The sequence below is a fragment of the Podarcis raffonei genome, chromosome 8 (genome assembly GCF_027172205.1).
Source record: "Podarcis raffonei isolate rPodRaf1 chromosome 8, rPodRaf1.pri, whole genome shotgun sequence".
NCBI classification, from domain to species: Eukaryota; Metazoa; Chordata; class Lepidosauria; order Squamata; family Lacertidae; genus Podarcis; species Podarcis raffonei.
In genome coordinates, this window is record NC_070609.1 from 56512894 (window position 1) to 56536381 (window position 23488).

At 46.3% G+C, this 23488-nt stretch overlaps 1 protein-coding gene across 1 annotated transcript; it reads right to left on the reverse strand.

Moving 5' to 3' along the window:
- Positions 1 to 12974: 12974 nt before the first annotated feature.
- LOC128420315 (uncharacterized protein K02A2.6-like) lies at positions 12975 to 18341 on the reverse strand (the record flags this gene model as incomplete). The annotated part of the gene is made up of 3 exons (XM_053401923.1): positions 12975 to 13023; positions 15700 to 15827; positions 16449 to 18341. Coding segments are annotated over 3 exons (2070 nt in total), but the record flags the coding sequence as incomplete, so codon positions are not given.
- Between the last annotated feature and the right edge of the window lie 5147 nt (positions 18342 to 23488).

Sequence of the window (23488 nt, forward strand, 5' to 3'; positions counted from 1 at the left end):
TGCAGATTTAAATACTTTCCAAAGGCTTTGATGTGGAGGCTTTCGATCACAGCCTTTCTCCAGATGGGGATGCTTCCGAAGGAAAAATAATTTATCTTGAAATTAAATTTAAAGGATGCACATTCATTGTCATTGTGTTTGCAAAATCCTCATGGCCATGATCCAACCCTGCACACATGCAGAGGGCACAGAGGGTTACCTCTGTGTGCAGCTACACGTTTTACATGTAGAAGACCTCAGGTTCAACCCCCTAATATCTCCAGGTCAGGCCGGGGAAAGACTTCAGTTGGACACCATGGGGAGTCACTGCCCAGCAGTGTATACGTTACTGAGCTACGTGATCTCAAGGTAAAAGGCAGCTTCCTTTGTTGTTCCTATGGTGTTCTCACCATAGTTCAGTGGTGGAGCTTTTTTGCCGCACAAAGAAGGTCCCAGGCTCACTTGAAGACATCTTCAGAGAAAAAGTCAGGTTACAGGCTACAGGAAGGGCAAGACATCTGTCTTGTGATTTAGATGGTCATCAGGAGCTCAGTTCAAAATGCTACTGAGAGCAATACTTTGAGGAGGGCTTCTCCACATAGTCTCCAAACCTATGCTAGATACGTATTTACTTATATGCTGCTTAACATACAGTACCTCTCCCTGCTGAAATCCAAGAGGCTCTGATTAGCATTCCACTGGCTCTCAAAGAGATGCCTGTTTTAATCACTCCACTGTTTTCACAGGCTTGTTCTGCTGCCCACTGTAACTGTGGATCTTTCTTCAGTATTTTGATGGAATTGCTATATTGTTTGCATGTTAATTTCTGTGGACTTATATACATTGTAATTGGCTTCATACTTGTGAGCCACTTTTACAGTTAAGTGGCATATAAGTAAATACATCATTCATAAATGATGGCGGTGGTGATGCCAGCATAGGCTTCTAAGCTTATTAGATCAGAGCTGCCTGGTGTGATTTCTCATCCTTGGGTCTGGCAGTAAATGTGCATTCGAGCATCCAAGAGTAAGTCAACACTGCTTTACCATTGTGCTTTCAAACCGTTTGCATGTCACCTTTATCTTCAACAACAGAAAAACAATAACAAAGGTGGCAGATGGTGGGCGGAGGAGGGAACGAGGAAGGGAAGTAATGCTCCTTAACTCCTTGGTTTGAAATAGATTATTTTCTCCGGCATTATAGGCAATCATCTGTGAAGGAAAAATGCAGTTCCTAGCAAAGACATAGAGGAGCACATTTTCTTCTCCCAGGGCAAGTTAAAATTCATCAGGCTAAACCTACAAGGTGTCCTCCTTATGCAGGAGGCAAACATGGTCCAGTAGACAAATAGGACTTGGCGTTTCTGCAGGAGTCCAGCCTGTATCCTTTGGAATTGCTGGAATTGAACTTTGACAGGGGTTGCTTCCCCCGAAGATATTTAGGATCTGCAAAATGAACAGGCCGCTACCCAAAGTTCCCCCTGTGTGGGTGTCAGGTGGGCAGGCAGCACAATGCACTCCCACTAGGCTCTGATGGGAGGGAGCCCGGACACCTGATGCAGAGCCGCACCCTCCTCTCTCTCTGGGAGAACGAGGTGCAGTCCCAATCCCCAAGGCCTGGCCCCAATGCAGCTTGCCTCCCTGCAGGGTGTGTGTCATGAGGGTGTCTGGTTCTGCCCTCTCGCACCCTCAGAATCATGCACCCGGGGCTGCCGCCCCCACAGCCCCGGTCACACTATGCCAGCGCTTTGGGGAAAGCCATGACTGTTTAAAAGCAGTATGGTGGTATGTTAAATATATGGTGTGATTGTGGCCTACCAGAGCTGGAAGGAATGAGGGGACAAAGAAGCAGCAGAAATGTCTGAGCTTCTCTCAGAAGAAGCAGATGGGTAAGGCAAGGAAACAAGATTAGTAGGAGACCCAACCCCCTGTTCACCTTCTGGGAAACTGATGTGGGCAATCACAATGGGGAGTCCTAAGCGTCATGGGCAAGATGAGGGCAACCAGAATATGCTCATTGACTTAAGCAATGATGCGCCTAAAAAAGTGGGTTTTGACAATCCAGCAAAAATCAGCGTTGCCACATATCGTACTTTACAGAGAACCATTCTCTCTCTGAAGGCATCTTGTATTGTGAGGGCTGCCCAGACTAAGACCAGTTTAAAAATAAAGAATGCTATGAAAGGAGCCCTGCAGGGGCACTGACGTTGTCCATTAGCAATTGGCACCAGAGCAGCAGATTGAACAGGCCCACAGCTCACTTTCTCATAGTCTTCCCCAGAAGGATAAGATGTTCTGTATTTCTAATTAAATTGTAGTAGTTATTTCTACATCTGCATTCATACAAATAATCATATCTATTCAAATACCTCCTTCTTCTGTACACTTTTTTTATTAAAAAATGTGTTCACACACACACACACACACACACACACACACTGCCTCTCTCTCGGCAATGAGTAAGGTACCACCCAGTAAAAATGGGCTCCAACGTCCCTTTTGCCTTCCTTGTTGTAAGGAGAGAATTTTGGAGATATATATGTAATGCAGAGTAGTTGATACAAGTCTTAGGAAGATTGACATAACACTTATCTAAATGGATAGTGAGATCTCAAGATAGGAGTTGCTCTCCAGTTGATAGGAACTTCAGAAGCTCTGAGTCAAAAACTGACTTCATAAAAAAACCCCAAATGCACACACCTCACCTTTACCAATAGATATTCTGTAAGGTAGTTTATAGTTCTCTGCCAAGGGCATATCATTCAGACTTTTCCATTTCAGCAGAGAGAGGCAGGCGGGCGGGGGGGGGGGGAGACACACTAACTGATAAGCTAAAATGATGAATGTTCCAGAGGCTGCACAAAATAAGCAAAAATACCCCAGAGTTTTGGAATTGGGGGGGGGATCTTTTCCAAGTTCAGTGGAAACTCTTAAATTTTCCAAAACCTCATTGTTTGTATTTCAAATTGTACTAAGCTCTGTGTTATCGTGATTGCCATCCAGAATATTGCAAATGTCTGAACATTCAGAACATAAAAACATATTAAATAAAGCTTGCTTTATTTCCAAATTAAGTGTTAGCTGAACTGTTTTATCATCCTGAACTGTACATATGAAATAAGTTATTTTACCTCATAAAGGTAATACTAGACCCAAAAAAAAGTTATACACATTAATGCTTTCTAATGCACATACTATGAACTTATGAGGCAAAGTCATATACAAGGAGCAATAAAAATATTGTTAAGTTATGCATTTTATATGAACTGTTTTTTCTCTAAATATTGGATATAGGAGGTTAAAAAAACCAAAATTACATGTCAGGAGGCTTTTTATTTGTAACAAATGCAAAATAGTTCTGAATATTGGTACACGTGGAAATTCAACGGCTATTCCTGCTATGCATTGTGAAGGGGTGAGTTGCATTTTGAGGTCATGCATTCTCTTCAGGAAATCAAAGAATCATAGAATTGTAGAACTTCTTTAGCTGATCCAGTTTCTTTTTGATTACAGTGGTACCTCAGGTTACATACGCTTCAGGTTACATACGCTTCAGGTTACAGACTCCGCTAACCCAGAAATAGTACCTCAGGTTAAGAATTTTGCTTCAAGATGAGAACAGAAATTGTGCTCCGGCGGCGCGGCGGCAGCAGGAGGCTCCATTAGCTAAAGTGCTGCTTTAGGTTAAGAACAGTTTCAGGTTAGGAACGGACCTCCAGAATGAATTAAGTACTTAACCCAAGGTACCAGTGTACAGGCTTTTCATAGCAAATTGCTCAATGTTCATATAACGGACATAAGAACTAAAATGTTACCAGAAATGTAAGAATTTTTTTGGTGTTTATTTTTTATTACAAGTATAGATGGGTGAATCTGTCAGTTTTGATTTTTCTCAGCTTCTCAAATTCTCATTCTTAAATTCCATTCTCCGCATGAGTTTGCAATTTTGAAAAAGAAAAGGGAAAAAAGAAAAATATATGAAAAATCATCACTATTTTGGTGAAAATTTCTCCTAACACAAACATTTTTTTGGCCCGATATATACACTTTTTGCAAAGTATTTCCCCCTTATATAATGCATTTCTGCATGCCATTTTGCTTGGCTGGAAAACTGCATTGCAAAATTCAGAGAAGTGCAGATTTCAAAGGATGACCTTGTTTCATTTTGCACATTGTGCTGGAAAATGGGAATTGGGTAGGTTTGCCTATAAATGTGAACTGAATTGAATTTATCCCCCAGACCTAATTGCCACCCCCACCAGCAACCATAAATGTTCCAGGCCAGAAAAATTTTACCACTTGATAATGTAGCGATAGTGGTACCTCTGGTTAGGAACTTAATTAGTTCCGGAGGTCCGTTCTTAACCTGAAACCGTTCTTAACCTGAGGTACCACTTTAGCTAATGGGGCCTCCCACTGCCGCCGCACCACTGGCGTGCGATTTCTGTTCTCATCCTGAGGTAAAGTTCTTAACCCAAGGTACTACTTCTGGGTTAGCAGAGTCTTTAACCCAAAGTGTTTGTAACCTGAGGTGTTTGTAACCCGAGGTACCACTGTACTCACCCTTCTCCATCTACCATTTCATTGGCTAGCAACATCTGCTGCATTCCAGAGGCCAGAAGAATAGAAAGGCAGTTTCCACAATTCAGTTTTTAATGTTGTACAAACATTAGCTAACATTTTATCTAGAACTGGCATAACCAGGCACACCTGTTTCTTTGGGGCAAGCTTCAGATGACTATTTTTCAAGCCAATTAAAATTAACGAGGAAAAGGGATTTTAGCGGCTTTCTGGGTTATTTCATGAGATGACCGCCAAGAACATTCTAAGGATATAAAGCAAAGCTGAACTGGATGATAAAACGGTATTAGCTACCTCCACACTGATAATGTTCATTTATCCCTCAATCGTTTAAAGGACATCTTCCTTTATATAATTTGTGGCAAGGTGGAAGGAGTCCAAGAGCAGGAACCACTGAAATAGAATTCATTAACAAATCTGAAACGGTGGTACTTGATCTTAGCAAACCCTGGGAATGTCTGTCTCACTGCAGAAATCAGTTCTCCCTCGTAAGGGAGAGTTGTATCAAACTAAGGCCACATAAACACCACACATTTCAAGCATCGTGTCACCATTTTGAACAGCCATGGCTTCACCCAAAGAATTCTGGGAGCTCTGGCTTGTTAAGGATGCTGAGAGTTGTTAGGAGGTCCCCGGTTCCCTCCCAGAACTGCATTCCCAGAGTTCCCTGGGAAGAGGGATCAATAGTTAATCTACTCTGTGAAACGCAGGCACATCAGCTCTGTAAAGCATAAAAGGAAGATACAAACCACCCTATAACTACTAAACCCCCAAGAGAGCCAGTGTGGTGTAATGGTTAGAGTGCTGGATTCAGAGCTAGGAGACTAGGGTTCAAATCCCCACTCAGCCATGAAGCTTACTGAGTGTCTTGGGGCCAGCCATTGCCTCTCAGCCAAACCTAGCTTTCGGGGGTGTTGTAGGGATTAAATAAGGAAGGGGAGAACTGTGTACACCAGCTTGAAATTCTTGGAGGGGAAAGGTGTGAAATAAATGCAATAAATAAATAAAACAAATGAACAAACCACACCAGTTTGATTTATTCCTATGCCTTTTTAACCATAGTTGTTCAAAGCAAGACTGTATGGACACAAATCCCAACAGAATTCTTTTGCCCGTCAGCAGCACATCTACACATTTCCCCAAACTTTGCTAAGCAGCACAAAGTGAGGCAGAAATAACCAATTGTTCCATTCGAGTTCCACCTGACCTTCTGTGCATAACTTTATCAGGATGTTTGCAAATCTCAATTGGTGTGTTGTGTTTTATTAAAATACACATATATCTCAGTGGAGGGATCTGTTCTGCAAGTCTGGCTTTCTATTATCCATCAATCTTGGAAATATTTTTGTGGGGGAGGGAGATGGTTTTGGCCAGTTTAAAAGCCTGTTGCTTCCCTTTCTTCTGCCAGAGTAATGAAATGTGAGTTATCTGTTGATAAGCCAGGGAAGCCATGTTACTGTGTGGTGTTCTGCTTTTGACCTGCTACGTAGCAGTGCTACACATTTAAAGGGATATGACACCACTTTAAACTGTCACGGCTTCTCCCAAAGGATACTGGGAACTGTAGTTTGCAATAATATAAATAAATAAATAAATAATAAATAAATAAATAAATAATTTATACCCTGCACTCAGGCTGCCCCAGTCATTCTGGGTGGCTTCCAACAGAATATAAAAAACATAATGAAACATCAAACATTAAAAATTCCCTTATAAAGGGCTTTGGAAGGTTCCAGATTCATACACTTCAGATATGAAGCACTAGGGTTACGAACATAAGAGGAACCTCATGGATGAAGCCAATGGCCCATCTAACCCTGTTCTCACAGTGGTTAAAGGCGGCATTTCTTTCAAGATTTGCCTGGTAATAATTATTATTATTATTATTATTATTATTATTATTATTATTATTATTATATCCCGCCTATCGGGCTGGGTTTCCCCAGCCAGCAGCTCCCAACAGATTTAAAAGCACAATAAAACATCAAACATTAAAAACTTCCCTTCAGATGTCTTCTAAAAGTCAGGTACTTGTTTATGTCTTTGACATCCGATGGGAGGACATTCCACAGGGCAGGCACCGCTAAGGCCCTCTGCCTGGTTCCCTGTAACTTTATTTTTCACAGTAAGGGAACCATCAGAAGGCCCTCGGCACTGGACCTCAGTGTCCAGGCTGGACAATGGGGGTGGAGACACTCCTTCAGGTAAACAAGACTGAGGCTGTTTAGGGCTTTAAAGGTCAGCACCAACACTTTGAATTGTGCTCAGAAATGTACTGGAAGTCAATGTAGATCTTTTAGGACCGGTGTTATCTGGTCCCTGAGGGTCCCGAGAGTTGTTAGGAGACATCTATTCCACTCCCAGAGCTACAATTCCCAGAGTACCCTGGGAGGAAGGATTAATTGCTAAGTCACTCTGAGAATTAAGTCCTAAGGGTATTGCTTCTTTAATAGCATGGCCCCATGTAGCAGCTTTGCCTTCAACACTCAACAATATTAGTATTATTCCTTTTTCATCGCTTATCTGAAGCAGCCCTCCAGGGCTTCAGATAGAGGTCCTTCTATTTCCTATTCGACACAACCCTCTTAGCTGAAGACACCATTGGTTGATTATTTGCATGCAAGCAGTTGCACCGACACTGAGCTAACCCAATAAAGTGGGGTTGAGGAAACTTTGCCAGCCCTAAGGTCATATTCACTTTCTGGGAGGCCACACATGGCAGGCAGGACCACAGATAAAAGTGGGCAGAGCAAGGAAATCTTACCTTTGTGTGGTAGGTTAGTTTCTCCACACATATCTTTGTCCTCCAACCATGCAGACAAGAGGCATTGTGAGAGCTCAAGGACACATTCTAGTCAACCCAAAACACTCAAGGAAAGTGCAAGCACAATCAAAGAAGTGTCTTGGGGGCCAAGCAGAGATGTTTAGAAGGCCACATCCAGCCAAATACGTAACCAATGATTACTTATTACAGATTCAAGAAAGCAAAATGGAGAATATCTATTTGTTTTTCCTTGAGAGATGCATCTGAAATCTTGCTATAATCCATTCCCAATAAAAAGTTGTATCTAGCCTTGGGTAAATTTAGCAACTGTTTTGGGAACCTGATGGAAAGGGAGGAGAGAAACCCCATTGCTCCCTCCTTCTCTCCACCCCATCATGATGGAAATCCCCCTTTTAAGCCTCATTACAGTGTCTATAATTTGTGATTGTGCATTATTGAAATTGACAAATAGGTGGTGAGGGGGTGAGGAGAAGGGGCAAGTCAAGGAATCTTCTCACGCATTGGACGAGGTGGGGGGAAGGGTCCCCACCCACCGGTAGCAGCTGGGATGAAAATGGCTAAAAGCAATAAAAATCCATTTTACCATTTAGTACAGTTTGTCAGACTTGAGAAATGGGACTGAATTTCAAAGCCGTCGGCAATCTGGCGGCAATCTGTGGTTATTCAGTTGATAGGGCCTCTGTGTGTGTGTCTTTCCCTCCCTGCTCCCTCTTCTTCCTTCTTTATTTACAACTCTTTTGATAAGCCTTCAGCAAGTTACATAGGTTCGTCCTAGTTGTATCTTGTTTGACTGGATTAGAATACTTGATGACAGTTTGGATAAGTCTGAGGCAGATGGTTCTTGACATTTTTCCTGCCATCAGTTACAAACCATGCAAGGAAATTCTTTCATCCTTTGTTTATCCTTCACTTAGAAGCCACTGTAGTCGATCGTTAAACTTTCATTTTTTCACATTGCTGATTAAGGCATACTACAAGGCAGATGTTATTCAGTGCTGGCTTCTTCTCTCTCTCTTTCCCCTTTCTTTCTTCTCCTCCTTAAACACAAACACACACATTTTACATTTAGCACCAAAGACTAGCTTTGTACTTGTTCCAGTGAATCAATTCCCCTTTCTAAAGCACCAAGGTCAGACCCCTGAGCACCGCAACTTTCTTGCACAACTAAATGTTTCATAAAGTTTGCTTTGTGCTTTCTTGTTCTTGATAATAGGGACCTGTCCACCTTGTTTACAAGTTTGCAACTGCCAAAAGAAATACAGGCAGCTCTTGATACTCCCCCAACACAATTAGATGAGAGAGGCTGTTATTTAAGATTCAGTGGTTTTTATACCTTCCGCCACCCCCACCAGCCAAAAATGAATAGAACAGGAAAGGGGGGGAGAGAGAGAATTACAGTTTTTGGCATATGACCCAGGAGTAAAAGACATTATTTTCCATATCAACATTCTGAACGAGCAAATAATTACAATTCCCGCAAGCAGACGGCCTTATTTACGAAAGATAATGCACTAGCACTGAATGCATTAAAATGTATGTTTTCTCTCTTCTAGGACCTGTGGCTAGAGAAGACTGTATTTGTCATTATCTAAATTATACATTTCTCAGAAGGAACTGCGATGTAAACAACACAAGCAGAAAAGCACAGTTGAGATATCGCAAAAAAAAGGAAAGGGGATAAATACTGAAAGAACTAAATGTACCTTCTGCTTTGTTGTGTTTTTTAAAAACAGTATTGGCATTTTCATGAAAATATATGGGAAACATTTTGCTTAAAAGGCTTTTTCTTTTCCCCTGTTCTATCATGACTCCATATACGGTAATAGCAATCCCAGGTGCAGAGTGCAGACAGGATTGTAGCCCAAACTGGGCCACTGAAAAACAGGATCAGCATGCTCAGGGGAACCCAAAAAATATCAAAATTGGAAATTTAAGCAAGCTTTTTAAAAGCCCAGTGAAAACTGTGTGTGCTATGTAGCCTGGAATGTTTTGTGCCCATTGGAAAAAAGAGGGCCCACAAAAGGCCGCAGGAAACATCCCCTCAAAAAGAGATGGTTAGAGATGGGAGACCCAGGTTCAAATCCTGACTTGGCATGAAGCTCATCTTAGACCAGTCACCACCTCTCACCTTAACCTACCTCACGGCGTTGTTGTGAGGATATAACAAGGAGAAGGAGAATTGTGCGACCTCCTAAAGCTCCTTGGAGGAAAGGTGGCATATAAACAGTGCTATTTTTCTGAGGACAGTCAAGGGTACGCAGTACCAGCACCTTTCCCCCCCCCCCTAGAAGAAAAGCACTGGTTAAAGGTGTGGCAATTACTGTAATAACTTCATGGTGAGTACCAGCACTGGATATAAATGTAATCAGCATCAGCATCAGCATCTGCTTTGCACAAGGGATTGTTTGCTGTTCCTGCTCAGTTCCTGTTTACATGGGCTCCGTCTTTCTCACACTGAACACGCCCCCTTAAACATGTCCACATTTCCTTGGATGCCAGAATAGGACACCCAGACATCCTTCTGTTCTTAAGAGGAAAAAGATGCAGGCATGATGGTGGCACTTACAAAGCACAGGTAGGTATGAGTTTTTCGAATGCCCGCCCCCAAGAAAGCAAAACAACAAGAGCAGCCCTGCAAACTATAGTAACAACAATAATTAAAGCAACTACACCCTCCGAATGTTCTTATTTCTGCTTGGAGGAAGGAGGTCTGCAGGACATTCTCCAGCCCTGCTTTAGACCAGCGCTGAAGGATCCTGCCCCCCCCCAGATGTTGTTGGACTCCAATGCCCATCAGCCAAAGTATCAGCAAAGATCCCCCTAAATGTCAGCGTTTGCATATTAAATGTGGGGAGGTCTATGGTCAAGAAATGAATTGATATATTTATTCTCTCCAAAACTGTAGACGTTTTCTTTTCCAGTGCATTTTTTTTTTACAAAAAAAGGTGAATCTTTTTCTCTCTTCCTCTGAGAGAAATCCCAGAAGTAAAAGAGTACAGGTGGTAGGCATCAAAAGTAGAAAGTGATGTTATTTTAATTACTCCCCGAGTATCTTGTGCAGGAAAGCACATGAGATAATAGTCAACAAGCAGCTACAAACTAGCTGATATGGGGAGCTAGGGTCAAGATAAATTTTAAAAGATGAATAGGAAGTTTCCTGTGCAGCTGTTGTGGGAGATTTTAAACAAGGAGAAGGCGGGGAAGGACCACAACTTCACCGAATTGGTATTCATAGAATCAGTGAATATTCAGACTGGAGGAAGGGAAACCTGAAGTTTGGATCAGTGGCATCAGCATGAGTGGATAGTAAGATGCCATCTGCACTATATATTCAAAACAGCATTACAGTGGTACCTTGGGTTAAGTATTTAATTCGTTCTGGAGGTCTGTTCTTAACCTGAAACTGTTCTTAACCTGAAGCACCACTTTAGCTAATGGGGCCTCCTGCTGCCGCTGCACGATTTCTGTTCTCGTCCTGAAGCAAAGTTCTTAACCCGAGGTACTATTTCTGGGTTAGCGGAGTCTGTAACCTGAAGCGTATGTAACCTGAGGTACCACTGTATACCTCTTTAAATAGTCATGGCTTCATCCCAAAGAATCCTGGGAACTGTGGTTTGTTAAGGGTGCTGACAACAGGAGACCCCTATTCCCCTCCCATAGGGGACCCCATAGTCAAATTCAACTGGAGTTAACTGTTCAGGGGATATATATTTTTTGCTTTACCTTTACCATTCTCATAGTTCCCTAGGCAGACAATTCAATTGCTAAACCCCTCTGAGGGCCACTTTTCAGATGAGGGCCATATTCCCTTCTGGACAACCTTTTGAGGGTCACATGACTATGGTGGGCAGGACCAGAGGCAAAACTGGGTGGAGCAAAAAGTGTATGTTTTACCTTTGTACAAGAGGCTAGTTTCTATGCACTTGTCCACCCCTCTCTGCCCTCCATCTAGGCAAGCAAGTGGCATTATCAGAGTTCAAAGGCACTTTTGAACCAGGCAGAAACATTCAAGGTGCAAGGCAAGGGCCATTGAGGCAGGTGGTCTGGGAAGTGTTCCAAGGGACAGACTGAGAAGCCTTGAGGACTTGCTCCCAAGTCTGATGCACAAAGAGTGGGATGCTTGTTTTCCTCCAACCACCATGTTGTTTTGGCAAACTCTCCTCTGCCCAAAGTGAGCCTACACAGCTCTGATATAGAAAACTCCTCAAGTAAGCTAAAGCCCCCCTCTGCTTCCTAATAAAACAAATATTGCACACTTCATTTAATCTAAGATATTGAAAGGAACTGCTAGCCCTCAGGTACGTGACTTTAAGCTCCTAAATCTATTGCTTTCTCAGTAAGGGATTAGATATCTTTGGGAGAAAGTAGATGCATCTAGGCAGGGCTTCTTTTAAATCTAAAAATCCCTATCCCAGGATTCCTGATTTCCTTTTTCCCCAGGATTATGATGAAAGCAGTGAGGGGTTGAGTTGGTCTCAGAGGCTGCTGGGGTTTCGCATCCTTCACCAGAGACTCAGGAATCAAATATTGCATCTCATCTCTTAAAGGCACTCATCCTGCTGAGTTCTGTAAAAGGCCTGTGTTGTATAAGCAATGAAGCACTGCAGCCTTAAAAAATTATTAGATAGAGGACTCTGTGCAGTCCCCCATCCTTTTAGAAGACGGACCTCAGCAGTGGCCCAGCAGAATGATAAGAGCCCAAAATCTTCATGTAAAATGTCCCATGTTCGATCCAGTGGTGGTTGGTGCCCAGTGAGACTGGTAGGGCGGAAGGCAGGGAGCCCAACAGTAGATGGTGCCAGAGCCAATGGCAGTGGAGCCAAGTCTAGTTTTGTCTCCATCCTTTTTCCTACAGAGTTCTGCAAGAGTAACACTGAGATTAAGGAGAAGAAAACTACCAGCTAGTGCCACCCTCTGGGCTGGATGTAAGTAAGAATGCAGATGTAGATTAGCTAGGTCAAATACCCAACTGGTGAACCAGAAGTCATAGGATAAGCCAAAAGTCAGAACCAAAGATTTTGGGACACCATAGCTCAGAAAGGCCTTGTTGCTGAAATGAAGCCATCTAGCTGGAACAGGAAGCTTTTTATACTCTCTCCTGTCCAGAAGGATCCAATGGTCAGCCCTGGTGGGTAGAGTTTGTCCAGCTCCAGAAAACAGCCCTGTAGCTGACAAATGGGTGCTGGAAAAGCAGACATGTCATTTATTTGACCCAGAAAGACTGAGGAACATTTTAAAGACATGGGCAAGGTTGTGTATACAGTGCACTACAAAAATCAAGGCACCACACCCAGTTCTTTAACCTGAATTCATTCTGCGCCACTACTCCAATTTTGCATATTTAATTCCACAGGTTTTCTTTTACTATTCTGCTTAAGGGTTTTTTTTTCAGGGAAGGGAAATAAGCTAGGCAGGGCGCAAACCTCTGGAAATCGCCATCAGCAACCCTACAGATTACTGGGATGTCAGCACACATCATCCACACAAACTCCAGCAGATCATCAGATGGATAAGGACTATAAAGTGCTTTGTTTTTGAAGTAAATTTAAAGCTGAGGGCTGAGGTTTTGTGGGGTATTGTATCTTTATTGGGGTGGGGGAGAGAAACATTCTGATTTTACTGTTATCACACTAACAAAGTTCATCAACTGGCGGAAGGAGTGCGGGGGAAGACGGTTGCCTGAAAATAAGCAAAGCATTTAAGACAGTCTTCCAAAAACAGATATGGATATTTACCAGCATGAGGACAAAATGTCCTTGCCTCTGGTGATAGCATAAAGTCTGTTATTATTGTTACTTTATTTGTTTGAGGCAAGCAGCCGTAAAGACTTTTTCACTGATTGTTTTGCAGGGCACAAATTCTTTTCCCTTATTTGCAGAATAGTGTTTGCAAACCACACTTAAGCTTGACCAAATACCTGGTTTCATGGATGTAAAGGGAGTGTGATTCCTTTGCTTCTCCATTTCCAACAACCCGCATCCAATTAAGATGATCTAGAAGAGGAGCGTGGAAGCCCTACAGATGCTGCTGGACTACAACTACCACCATCTCTGATCATGGGCCCCAATTGCTGGGGCTGATGGGAGATGGAGTCCAAAAAGCATCTGGACCTTGAACTTGTTTGGAGGTTCTAGCAGGGGAGCACAGCTATCGTATACCCTTGACCGAAGAATGGTACACCCCTTCTATCTGGGATGGGCGTCCTCCTCCACCGAGCATGCAGCTTCAGGAGGGACGCACATGGAGCGGTGAGGGAGGAAGGGGACACCCGCCTAGTCAGCCAGATCAGCCGAATCAACCCTGGGGATCAATGGGGTGACAGATGTTGCAGCCAGATCGCCCTCACATCCCAAAAAGCATCTGAAGGGCCACAGGCTCCTCCCTGTCCTGCTTTACAGCTGTCTCACATTCACTACCATGGGGATAAGCATGGCCAACGGCCTGGGTGATGGAAGCTTTAGTTCAGCAACATCGGGAGGGCCAAAGCTTCTCCAGACCTGCTTTATAACAACATTCACCAACCTCGTGCCTTCCATAAGTTTGGGGACTCCAACTCCCATCATGCCAACATGGCCAATGCTAAGGGATGATGGAAATTGCAATCTAAAATGTATATAATGCACCAGGTTGGGGAAGACTACTTTAGGGCACAAGGAATGCCCTTCTGAATCAGATGGAGGTCCACCTAGTCTAGGATTCTTTGGAAATAATTTCAACAACCAGCAACCTACCCAGAAGTTGGCCAGAGATCTCAACCACAGTCTTTATTTTATTGTGGACTGGCACAAGCAAAAAGGTGTTGTCTGCAGTAAATGGGGACAGTTGGAAATTATCCTTCAGTTGACAGTGGAAATGTGGTAAAACCATGCTTTTGGTTACCCATACATTCAGTGGTGACTGGTGCACAATGGGACTGATAGGGCTGAAGGCAGAGAGACGGACAATAGGTGGTGTTAAAGTCAATGAAAGGTGGAGCCAATGAATTCAAGTATTGTCCTGCTGAGTTTTTCAAGGGCAACACTGAGATTAACAAGGAGGAAGCTGACAGCCAGCACCAGACCCTGGACTGGTGTAAGAAGGTGGGCCTGGCTGAGTTTGGTGGGGCACTTTCCCATTTGCCCTAATGGACCAGCTTCCACTTTTCAGCCTATTTTCTGGGCTGTTCCCATATGAAACACAAATGCCAGAATAAAGTTGGCTTGACTAAGGTCTCCTAAGTGGGCTTGTGACAGAGGTAAGTTTGGAGCGAGTGACTTCCCAGTTTACACTTACTTATTTTATTCATTTATTGCATTTGAATTCCACTTTTTCTACCAAGGAGCTCAAGGAGCCATGGTTTCCACCCCCTGTGAGGTGGGTTAGACTGAGAGGCAGTGACTGGCCTGAGGTCACCCAGTGAGCTTTAATGCCAAGTGCAGATTCGAACCCCGGTCTTCCAGGCCCTAGTCCGACACTCTAACCACTACACCACACTAGCTCCTATATAGCACCCATACTACACAAGCTCTCCCTTCACAAGGAAGAGCTATTATTAGGTTAAAAAAATATCAAAGAACCCACCAATCCAGCCCGGCCCAGCCGTGACTCGTCTTGGCCTCAAATTGCATCCCACTTGACTAGCACACTTGAAATATACTCAGAGTCGCAAGGTGATTTCATGCTCTTTATTCAGCTCATAGTGGTGAGGAGGAATGAATGAGAGTCCCCTCAAAGTATCTGCTTTATATACATTATTTACACAATGGGCTACACATGATTGGCTAATTCCGGAATTCTACTGTAAGCCAATCAGGTTGTGGATTCACTTCTATCTGGAGCATGATTGGGTAGTTCCTGCCAACCAATCATACTGCTGCATTGTTCTAGGACCAATCAGACTGCTGCATTCTGAATCCTATTGTTCTAGGACCAATCAGACTGCTGCCTTTTGGATCCTATTGTTCTAGGACCAATCAGACTGCTGCAGTTTGGATCCTATTCAACTCAGTACATAACACCCCTCCCCTCTAAGTTCCAGTCCTGCCCGGGAGGTCGCATTCATAGTCCTCGAGGTACGCTGGCGGCCTACGTGTGCGTTGCGGCCTGGGGTGTTCCCTGGTCCGGGGTTCAGGTTCTGGCTCGTGTTCCAAGGATGCTGGCTGTGATGGGGCTATTTGGTCTGGCGCAACCGGCTCGCTCAGTCGTGGTTCTGGTTCCGGTGTCCTTTCGGCCTCGCAGGTCCTCTCTGTATTTACTGATTCTGCCTCTCCTGCTGGCCCCTCGTGCTCTATGGGCCTCACTGCCCCTCTGTTCCCTTGGGACTCCTCTGACCTTTCCTCCTCCTGGTTTTCTCCCGGGAATCGTCGCCGTATCTGGTCGCAGTGGCGGCGCCAGCATTGCCCCCCATCTGTTAGCACCTCATACGACACGGGGCCAGTGACCCTGGTGACTGTGGCGGGTACCCATGCTGGGCCTGCCCCAAAATTCTTTGCGTACACTGGGTCCTGGGCCTCGAAGGTCCGGGGGTTCCTGCCTTCCCCCACCACTACCTCATCCTGAGCTCTATCGGGGTGAAGGCGGTCCAATCTGATTGCAAGGCGCCGACCCATTAGTAGTTCAGCGGGGCTCCGGCCAGTCGTTGAGCTGGGGGTGCTGTGCTGTGCTAGAAGGAATGTGGCAAGGCGGTACTCCCAATCCCCTTGCGTCATGCGGCGAAGGGTGTCCTTGGTGGTCCGCACCATGCGTTCTGCTTGGCCATTGGTGGCAGGATGGAATGGTGCCGAACGGATGTGGCGGATGGCGTTCTGCGCTGTGAAGGTTTGGAATTCTCCTGACGTAAATGCAGTCCCGTTGTCTGAGACGAGAGTGTCAGGGAGCCCGTGGGTTGCAAACAGCCTGCGTAGTACCCGGATGGCTGCGGACGTAGAAGTGGACGGTACCAGTGCGACTTCCAGCCATTTGGTGTAGGAGTCCACCACTATGAAGAATGTTTTCCCCTGAAAGGGGCCAGCGAAGTCCACATGCAGGCGTGACCATGGTGCTCGGGCGGACTCCCAGGACTGGACTGGGGCCCTTGGGGGATCTGGGCGGGATTCTTGGCAGGCCTGGCAGTGTTTGACCCAGGCCTCTATCTCTCCGTCGATCCCCGGCCACCACACATAACTCCTGGCAAGGGCCTTCATTCTTACTACCCCTGGGTGTGTCTCGTGTAGGGCTGTGAGGACCCTTTTGCGGAGGGGCTGGGGAACAACGACCCTGCTTCCCCATAACAGGCACCCCTTGTGGGCCGACAGTTCATGTTTGCGGGTTGTGTAGCCGGCGAATTCTGGCCCGGGGCTGCTGCTGGGCCATCCCCTCCACACCCAGTCCAGGACCCGGGAGATGACCCTATCTTTCTTGGAATGGTGTGCAACTTCTTGTGCCTGAATGGGGCGGTCGGGAAGCAGCTCCAGGCTCATAACCTCTTGTGCAGGTGCTGGGTCGGGGCCTGTTTCCGGTAGTGGTAGCCTGCTGAGGGCATCCGCATGGCCCATCGCCTTTCCCGGACGGTGAATCAGTGCATACTGGTAGCTGGCAAGGAAAATTGACCACCTGAGGACGCGAGGAGACAGCACTTGGGGGGTCTGCTTTTCAGGGGCAAATAAGCCAAGCAACGGCTTGTGGTCAGTCACCACGGTGAAGGGCCGCCCGTACAAGAAATCATGGAATTTTTTTACTCCCTTCACAATTGCCAGACCCTCCTTGTCGATTTGCGAGTAGTTCCGCTCGGTTGCGTTGAGTGTCTGGGAAAAGTATGCCACCGGTACCTCTCTTCCATCCGGGAGTTGGTGTCCCAGGACAGCGCCAATTCCATAGGGCGAGGCATCGCATGCTAGCACCACCGGCAGCCTCTCGTCGAAGTGTGCCAAGACCGAGTTTGAGACAAGCAAGTCCTTGACTGCCTGGAATGCGGCCTCCTGGCGCTGGCCCCACACCCAAGGGGCCCGCTTGTCCAGGAGTCTGTGTAGGGGCTCTGCTACCGCCGCCTTGTGGGGAAGGAAGGAATGGTAAAAGTTCAATAGTCCCAAGAAGGCCTGAAGTTCAGTCTTGTTCTTGGGCGCTGGGGCATCACAAATGGCCCGTACCTTGTCCCCAGTCGGGTGGACCCCTTCTGCGTCCACCATAAATCCCAGAAAGTCCACCTGAGGCACTCCTAGTAGACATTTTTCCCGCTTCACCTTGAGACCCGCCGTCTGGAAACGGTGCAGAACGGTGCGGAGGCGGTCCTCAAACTCCTTTGGTGTGGGCCCGGCAATCAACACATCATCGAAGAAGGGGGTGACGCCAGGAATCCCTTTAAGTAGAGAGTCCATTAGATTCTGGAATATGCCTGGTGCCACGCTGACACCGAATTGCAGCCGCTTTACCCTGAATGCTCCTCTGTGCGTCACAATCGTCTGTGCCTCTGCTGTGGCCTCATCTACTGGCAGCTGTTGATATGCTTGGGCCAAGTCCAGCTTGCCAAAAATTTTCGACCCAGCCAGGGTGGCAAGAACATGGCTGACCACTGGCACTGGGTATGCATGGGCCGTGAGGGCCTTGTTTATGGTACATTTGTAGTCTGCGCAGATGCGGACTGAACCATTAGGCTTGACGGGCGTGACGATTGGGGTTTCCCAGGGGGCATTAGGCACCGGCTCCAGCACTCCTTGCTCCACGAGCCGGTCCAATTCCTCGTCTATACGGGGTTTCAGGGCGAACGGGACCCGGCGGGCCTTGAGCCTGACTGGTCGTACTGCGGGGTCAAGCTGTAGAGCAATGGGGGGGCCCGTATACTGTCCCAATTTCCCATCGAAAACCCCCGGAAATTCCTTGCATATGGCGTCCACGTCCTCTTGTAAGCTAGTGTGGTTCACCCCGGTGACGGCTAGCCCCAGTGGTCCAAACCATGCCAATCCCAGTAAGCTAATGTAGGGGCCCTTGACCACAAGCAAGTCCAGTTGCCGCGTCCGCCCTCGGTATTGCACCCTGAAGGTCCCCACCCCCATTGTGGGGACCTTACGTTTTTGGAAGTCCCGGAGGGTGAATGGGGCCGGCCTGAGTTTGGGACCCCCAGTAGGACACAGTTTCCTTAAGGTCCTTGCCGAGATTATGGATAGAGTTGAACCCGTGTCAAGCTCCATGCGGCATGGGGCCCCCTCTATCTGTACGTCAACATAAATTTTCTCTACGTTGGGGTGGGGCAACTGGTATACCTGGAAGTCCGTGAGCTCTGTCGAGTTGCCTTGGTGCGTTGGGCCCCGGGACCTGGGGCTCTTGGATTGGTCATCTGATGCCTGGCGTCGGGTGGGCCGAGCCCGACACACCCGGGCGATGTGTCCCAATTTTCTGCACTGCCTGCACTCTGCGTTGCGGAAACGGCAGGTCCTCCTCTCGTGACTTTCTCCACAGCTTGCGCAGCTCCCTCCTTCTCGTCGAGGCAGCTGTGGTATGTGGGCTGCTTGAGTGCGCTGCTGTACTCGGTGCACCTCCTCCCTGTCGGATCCTGAGTCGTCGGTGAGGTCTTCGTGGTGGACCCTCGGTTGGGACAGCTGGCTCGGCCGTGCCTCTTGCGTCGACCTCTCGGCAGCTTCCGTTGCCAGGGCCTCCTCCAGAGCGACCTGGAACGTTAGGTCCTTCTTAGCGTAGAGGCATCGTTGCAGCTTCTCATCCTTCAGGCCACCGACGAGGCGGTCACGAAGCATGTTCTCCAGCTCTGAGAAGTTGCAGAACCGGGCGGCTTGGCGGAGAGAGGTCACAAACCCAGTTATGGTTTCCCCAGGGGCTTGCCGCTTTGCGTAGAAGGCATTTCGACGAGCCACCACTGAGGGCTGCGGCGAAAAGTGCCCCTTCAGCTGTTCCATTATTGTTTTGTATGGAACAGTAGCGACGTCTTCAGGCGCAAGGAGAGCCCGGGCGATTTCAAACGTCTCCTCTCCGCAGACGCTGAAGAATATCGCCCTCTTCTTGGCGTCTTCTTCGTCGGTGACCCCTTTGGCTTCTAGGAGGAAGGTGAAACGGGAGGCGTACGCTTCCCAGTCTCCCGATGCTGGGTTGAACGGCGAGAAGCTGTTGTCGGTTGCCATTCTGAGTTCCTTGTGTCCCGGAGCTGAAGCCTGGATACACGGTGCGAGGCAGCGGTGCGGCAAGTGGCGGTGCTGCGGTGCTGTGTGTGGCAGTCAGCTCAGCGGGATCCCACCTTCGTCGCCAGTGAAATATACTCAGAGTCGCAAGGTGATTTCATGCTCTTTATTCAGCTCATAGTGGTGAGGAGGAATGGATGAGAGTCCCCTCAAAGTATCTGCTTTATATACATTATTTACACAATGGGCTACACATGATTGGCTAATTCCGGAATTCTACTGTAAGCCAATCAGGTTGTGGATTCACTTCTATCTGGAGCATGATTGGGTAGTTCCTGCCAACCAATCATACTGCTGCATTGTTCTAGGACCAATCAGACTGCTGCATTCTGAATCCTATTGTTCTAGGACCAATCAGACTGCTGCCTTTTGGATCCTATTGTTCTAGGACCAATCAGACTGCTGCAGTTTGGATCCTATTCAACTCAGTACATAACAACACTCTTGTAATTTACACGACTGCTTTGACTTGAGCTGCACGCACCCAAATAGACTGTTTGCGATGCACACTATCCATTATGCAGAGGCAGAGGTCAAACACAGAGCAATTCTATACCTTTGAACAGAAGCATTGTTCTTGGCAGTGACAGGGAAGGGGGGTGGGGGCAAGCGCAACACCACATCCAAATTGCTGAAAGCTTTTCTCATGGCAGAAGAAAAAGCTGTCAGATTAACAGCTGAATACAGAACGCTCGGCCATCATATATCCTTCTCATTCAAGTAACATGAAACCCTGGCAGAGAGGGAGGGGGAGGGAGAGGAGAGGTGAAGTTGGAACTGTGTCAGATTTTTTAAAGCTGGAAAAAGCCTTGTCAATGTGCAACAAAGAAAGCCAACCATTTATATTGCTCCAGCAGTGCTAGTGAAATTAAAAAACAAAGCGCTCTCTCTCACACATGCACACAACCCCACAGAAGCAAGCCCTCTCACTCTTACACCCAAATGATTTTGAAAGCTTTCACAAAAATAAGATTAAAGTGGTTTTTTTAAATATATATCTATATTTGCACATGGTTGCAGATGTTAATAATCCATCTCCGATTCAGGGAAGCTCATTTGTGAATATCCCTCTTGGATTAAACAAATAAAATTATGGGTTGGTTTCCACACTTGGAAGAGCAGTCTACTCAGCCTGGTTTTTGCTGATTCCCTTTAAGTTGGGGGAGAGGGTTGTAGCTCAGGGATGGAGTGTCTGCTTTGCATGCTGAAGGTCAATGTTTCAGTCCCCAGCATCTCCAGGTAGGGCTGGGAGAGACCCTTCTCTGAAATCCTGGTGAGCGGCTGCAGGTCAGCGTAGACAAAACTGGGTTTGATGGACCAGCATCCCACTCAATCTAAGACAGATTTCTCTGGTCTTCCTTCTGCACTGTATCTCATATTGCTCCAGATGCCCCCCCCCCAACCCTCAGGAAAAGCTTTTCCAGGGAGAGCTTCAGTGGGTAGGAGATATCAGTGGAAATATCTGGGTAGGTGCCTAGCCTTCTGTAAGGCAGTAGTAGGGTAGCCATGGCCCTCTAGATGTTCTTGGATTCCAACTCCCATAAGCCCCAGCTCCAATGGCCAAGTATAATGCAAGTCTAACCACATCTGGATAGCCCCCACATTGGCTCCCCTGATACAGACAGAACTAGGCTACATGGACCAATAGTCTCACCTGGTATGTGGTAGCTTCCCATGATGCTTCCAAGAACATCTATCACCCAAAGCAGAGACTCTCCTTTTGATCCCAAGGGGCCGATGTGTTCATTTTGAGGTCTATGGAAACATAGGTAGTTGCCTTATACAAGGAAGATATAAAGTACTTATACAAGGTAGTTTCTATCAAACCCACTGTCATCTACTCTGATGGACAGCAGTTTTCCAGAACTCTCAGGCACAGGTCTTTAACATCACCTGCTACTGGAGGTGGAACACAGGTCCTTCTGCCAGAAACTTGTATGTTCTACCAGTGAACTTCAGTGCTGCATCTATGGGCTATGGAAGTGGAGCAGAACTCTGAAAAGGTTGCAGAATTGTCATGCAGAATTGTCAAGAGGCATTTCCCATTTTCCACCACATAGGAATGACTGCAGAGGGAGCAGTTTACCAGGGACCCAAACCAGAAAAATCAAATGGCCTGAATACACTGCTTTCTTTGGCTACCTATGGCCTCCAGAGTGAAAAGTTTTCCTTCTAGGAATCCAAGTTTTGAATACTGTATACCTAACGTAGAAGCAACTCTTTTATTTTAATTGCACCAGGTGATAACCATTGCTGATGGTTGCCAGGAAGGAAGCAGATGGCACCAATAAAAAGGCAGCACTGAAGTTTACCCCATCGTAACGAGGCAATAAAAACACCATAATAGAATTATTTCCTATTTGCTGTGGAAGCAGAGCCTCAACTGTTTGCTAAAGCTCTTCACTTTTCAGCCCTTTTTTGTCTCACAGCTCAACAACCCCAAAACCTTGTGTTACCTTTAAATCAGAAGTGAGGAACCTCAGGCCCAGGAGCCAAATGTGGCCCCCAATGGCCTCTCCATCTAGCTCTCAGGATTCTCCTTGTCCATACCTTCTCTTCAGGCTACTGGCTCTGCTCTTCACCCTTCTTGAGTGCTTTCTGCTGCTGGAAGGTGTCCCTGAACTGTGATAATGTCCCCCACATGCTTAGATGGAGAAGGCAAATATGTATGTGGTGTGTGTGTAGAATGTTTTGTGGGTTGTGGGGCTGAATTGGAGCCTATTGTCAGGGTCTTGTCCATCATTCTGCCCCCTTTGCCTTTGGACATGCCCACCACTGTTATCCAGTCCCTTGAAGGTTCTCCTATAAGAAATGTGGCCCTTGAACTGGAAAAGAAGTTCTCCACTCCTGCTTTAGATCATCACAATGCCATTTCTGTAATGCACTGAAAGATCTATTAGCATCCTCCCCTCTTTTCTGTCCCAAAAGTAAAGACTCTGATGCCAGGATCTCTTGGGTTCAGTGTACTATTAGCATCTAGACTTCCTCTGTGTTTGTAGGTGCGTGGAGATGGATGATGATGGTCCCCAGTTGCAGGACAGCCACTCTGGACCCCTATATGTTCACATGTACTCCCTCCCCACTCCCAAATCTCATTTGCAGTCTTGCCAGAGGAACAACCAAGTCGCTGAGATAGTTTATAGTTATCCCTTGCTTGATATATTGAGAATGCATTGCAAGATATAGTGATCCAATGATCAGTTCTCACACTGATCCAAACATCCCTTTCTGCCTGCTTACACCACTTTCATGATCAACAGAGTGTGCCAATTGCCTTAATTTCCCCCATCTCTCCTTGAATATTTTATTCTAAACACCTGCAAAATGAAATCTCTCCTGCTTCCTGTGAACTGCCAAACTCTTCAGTATCAAAAAAAACACAGATATAATTTTTGACTATACTACCCCAACCACCACCATCACAGCCCTCCAGTTTCATTAACACAACCACACCTGGGCTGTGGAATGGAATGAGATGGAGCTTTCTTTATTTTGTGGCTTTTTCTCTCCTGCTGTGGCACTCTGTCTCTCTGCCAGGCAAGTAATCTACACATTCTCCTGAGTCTGGAGAAAGCCTGTTGCCTTTTGCTTATATGACAAAGAAAGGAGATGGAAGAAATTATTTCCTGAATAGACAACACCTTTCAATGCATGAAGAGGTTGTGGATGAACACACACACACACACACACACACACCTTACAGCGATCCAGTAATAATATACAGTGAAATACACACAGAGAGCATTTGTTGCTTCTTAGCCTTGCAAATGACATCATTTTTACATCTCTATTGGAGTTTGTTGGGGCTTCTGGGAGCCAGATAAAGTGGCTTCAGGCCACTGGTTGGCCATTTATGCCTCAATACACTGGAGTCTTTGGGTACTATTCATTTCAATGGTCCCATCTATGCCAGTGCAGCAGTATGCTCTGGATAACACGCTCTCCTTAATGTAAGAGAGACTGTAACATGGGCTGCTGCAGAACAGTGTCAGGAGTCCAAAGAC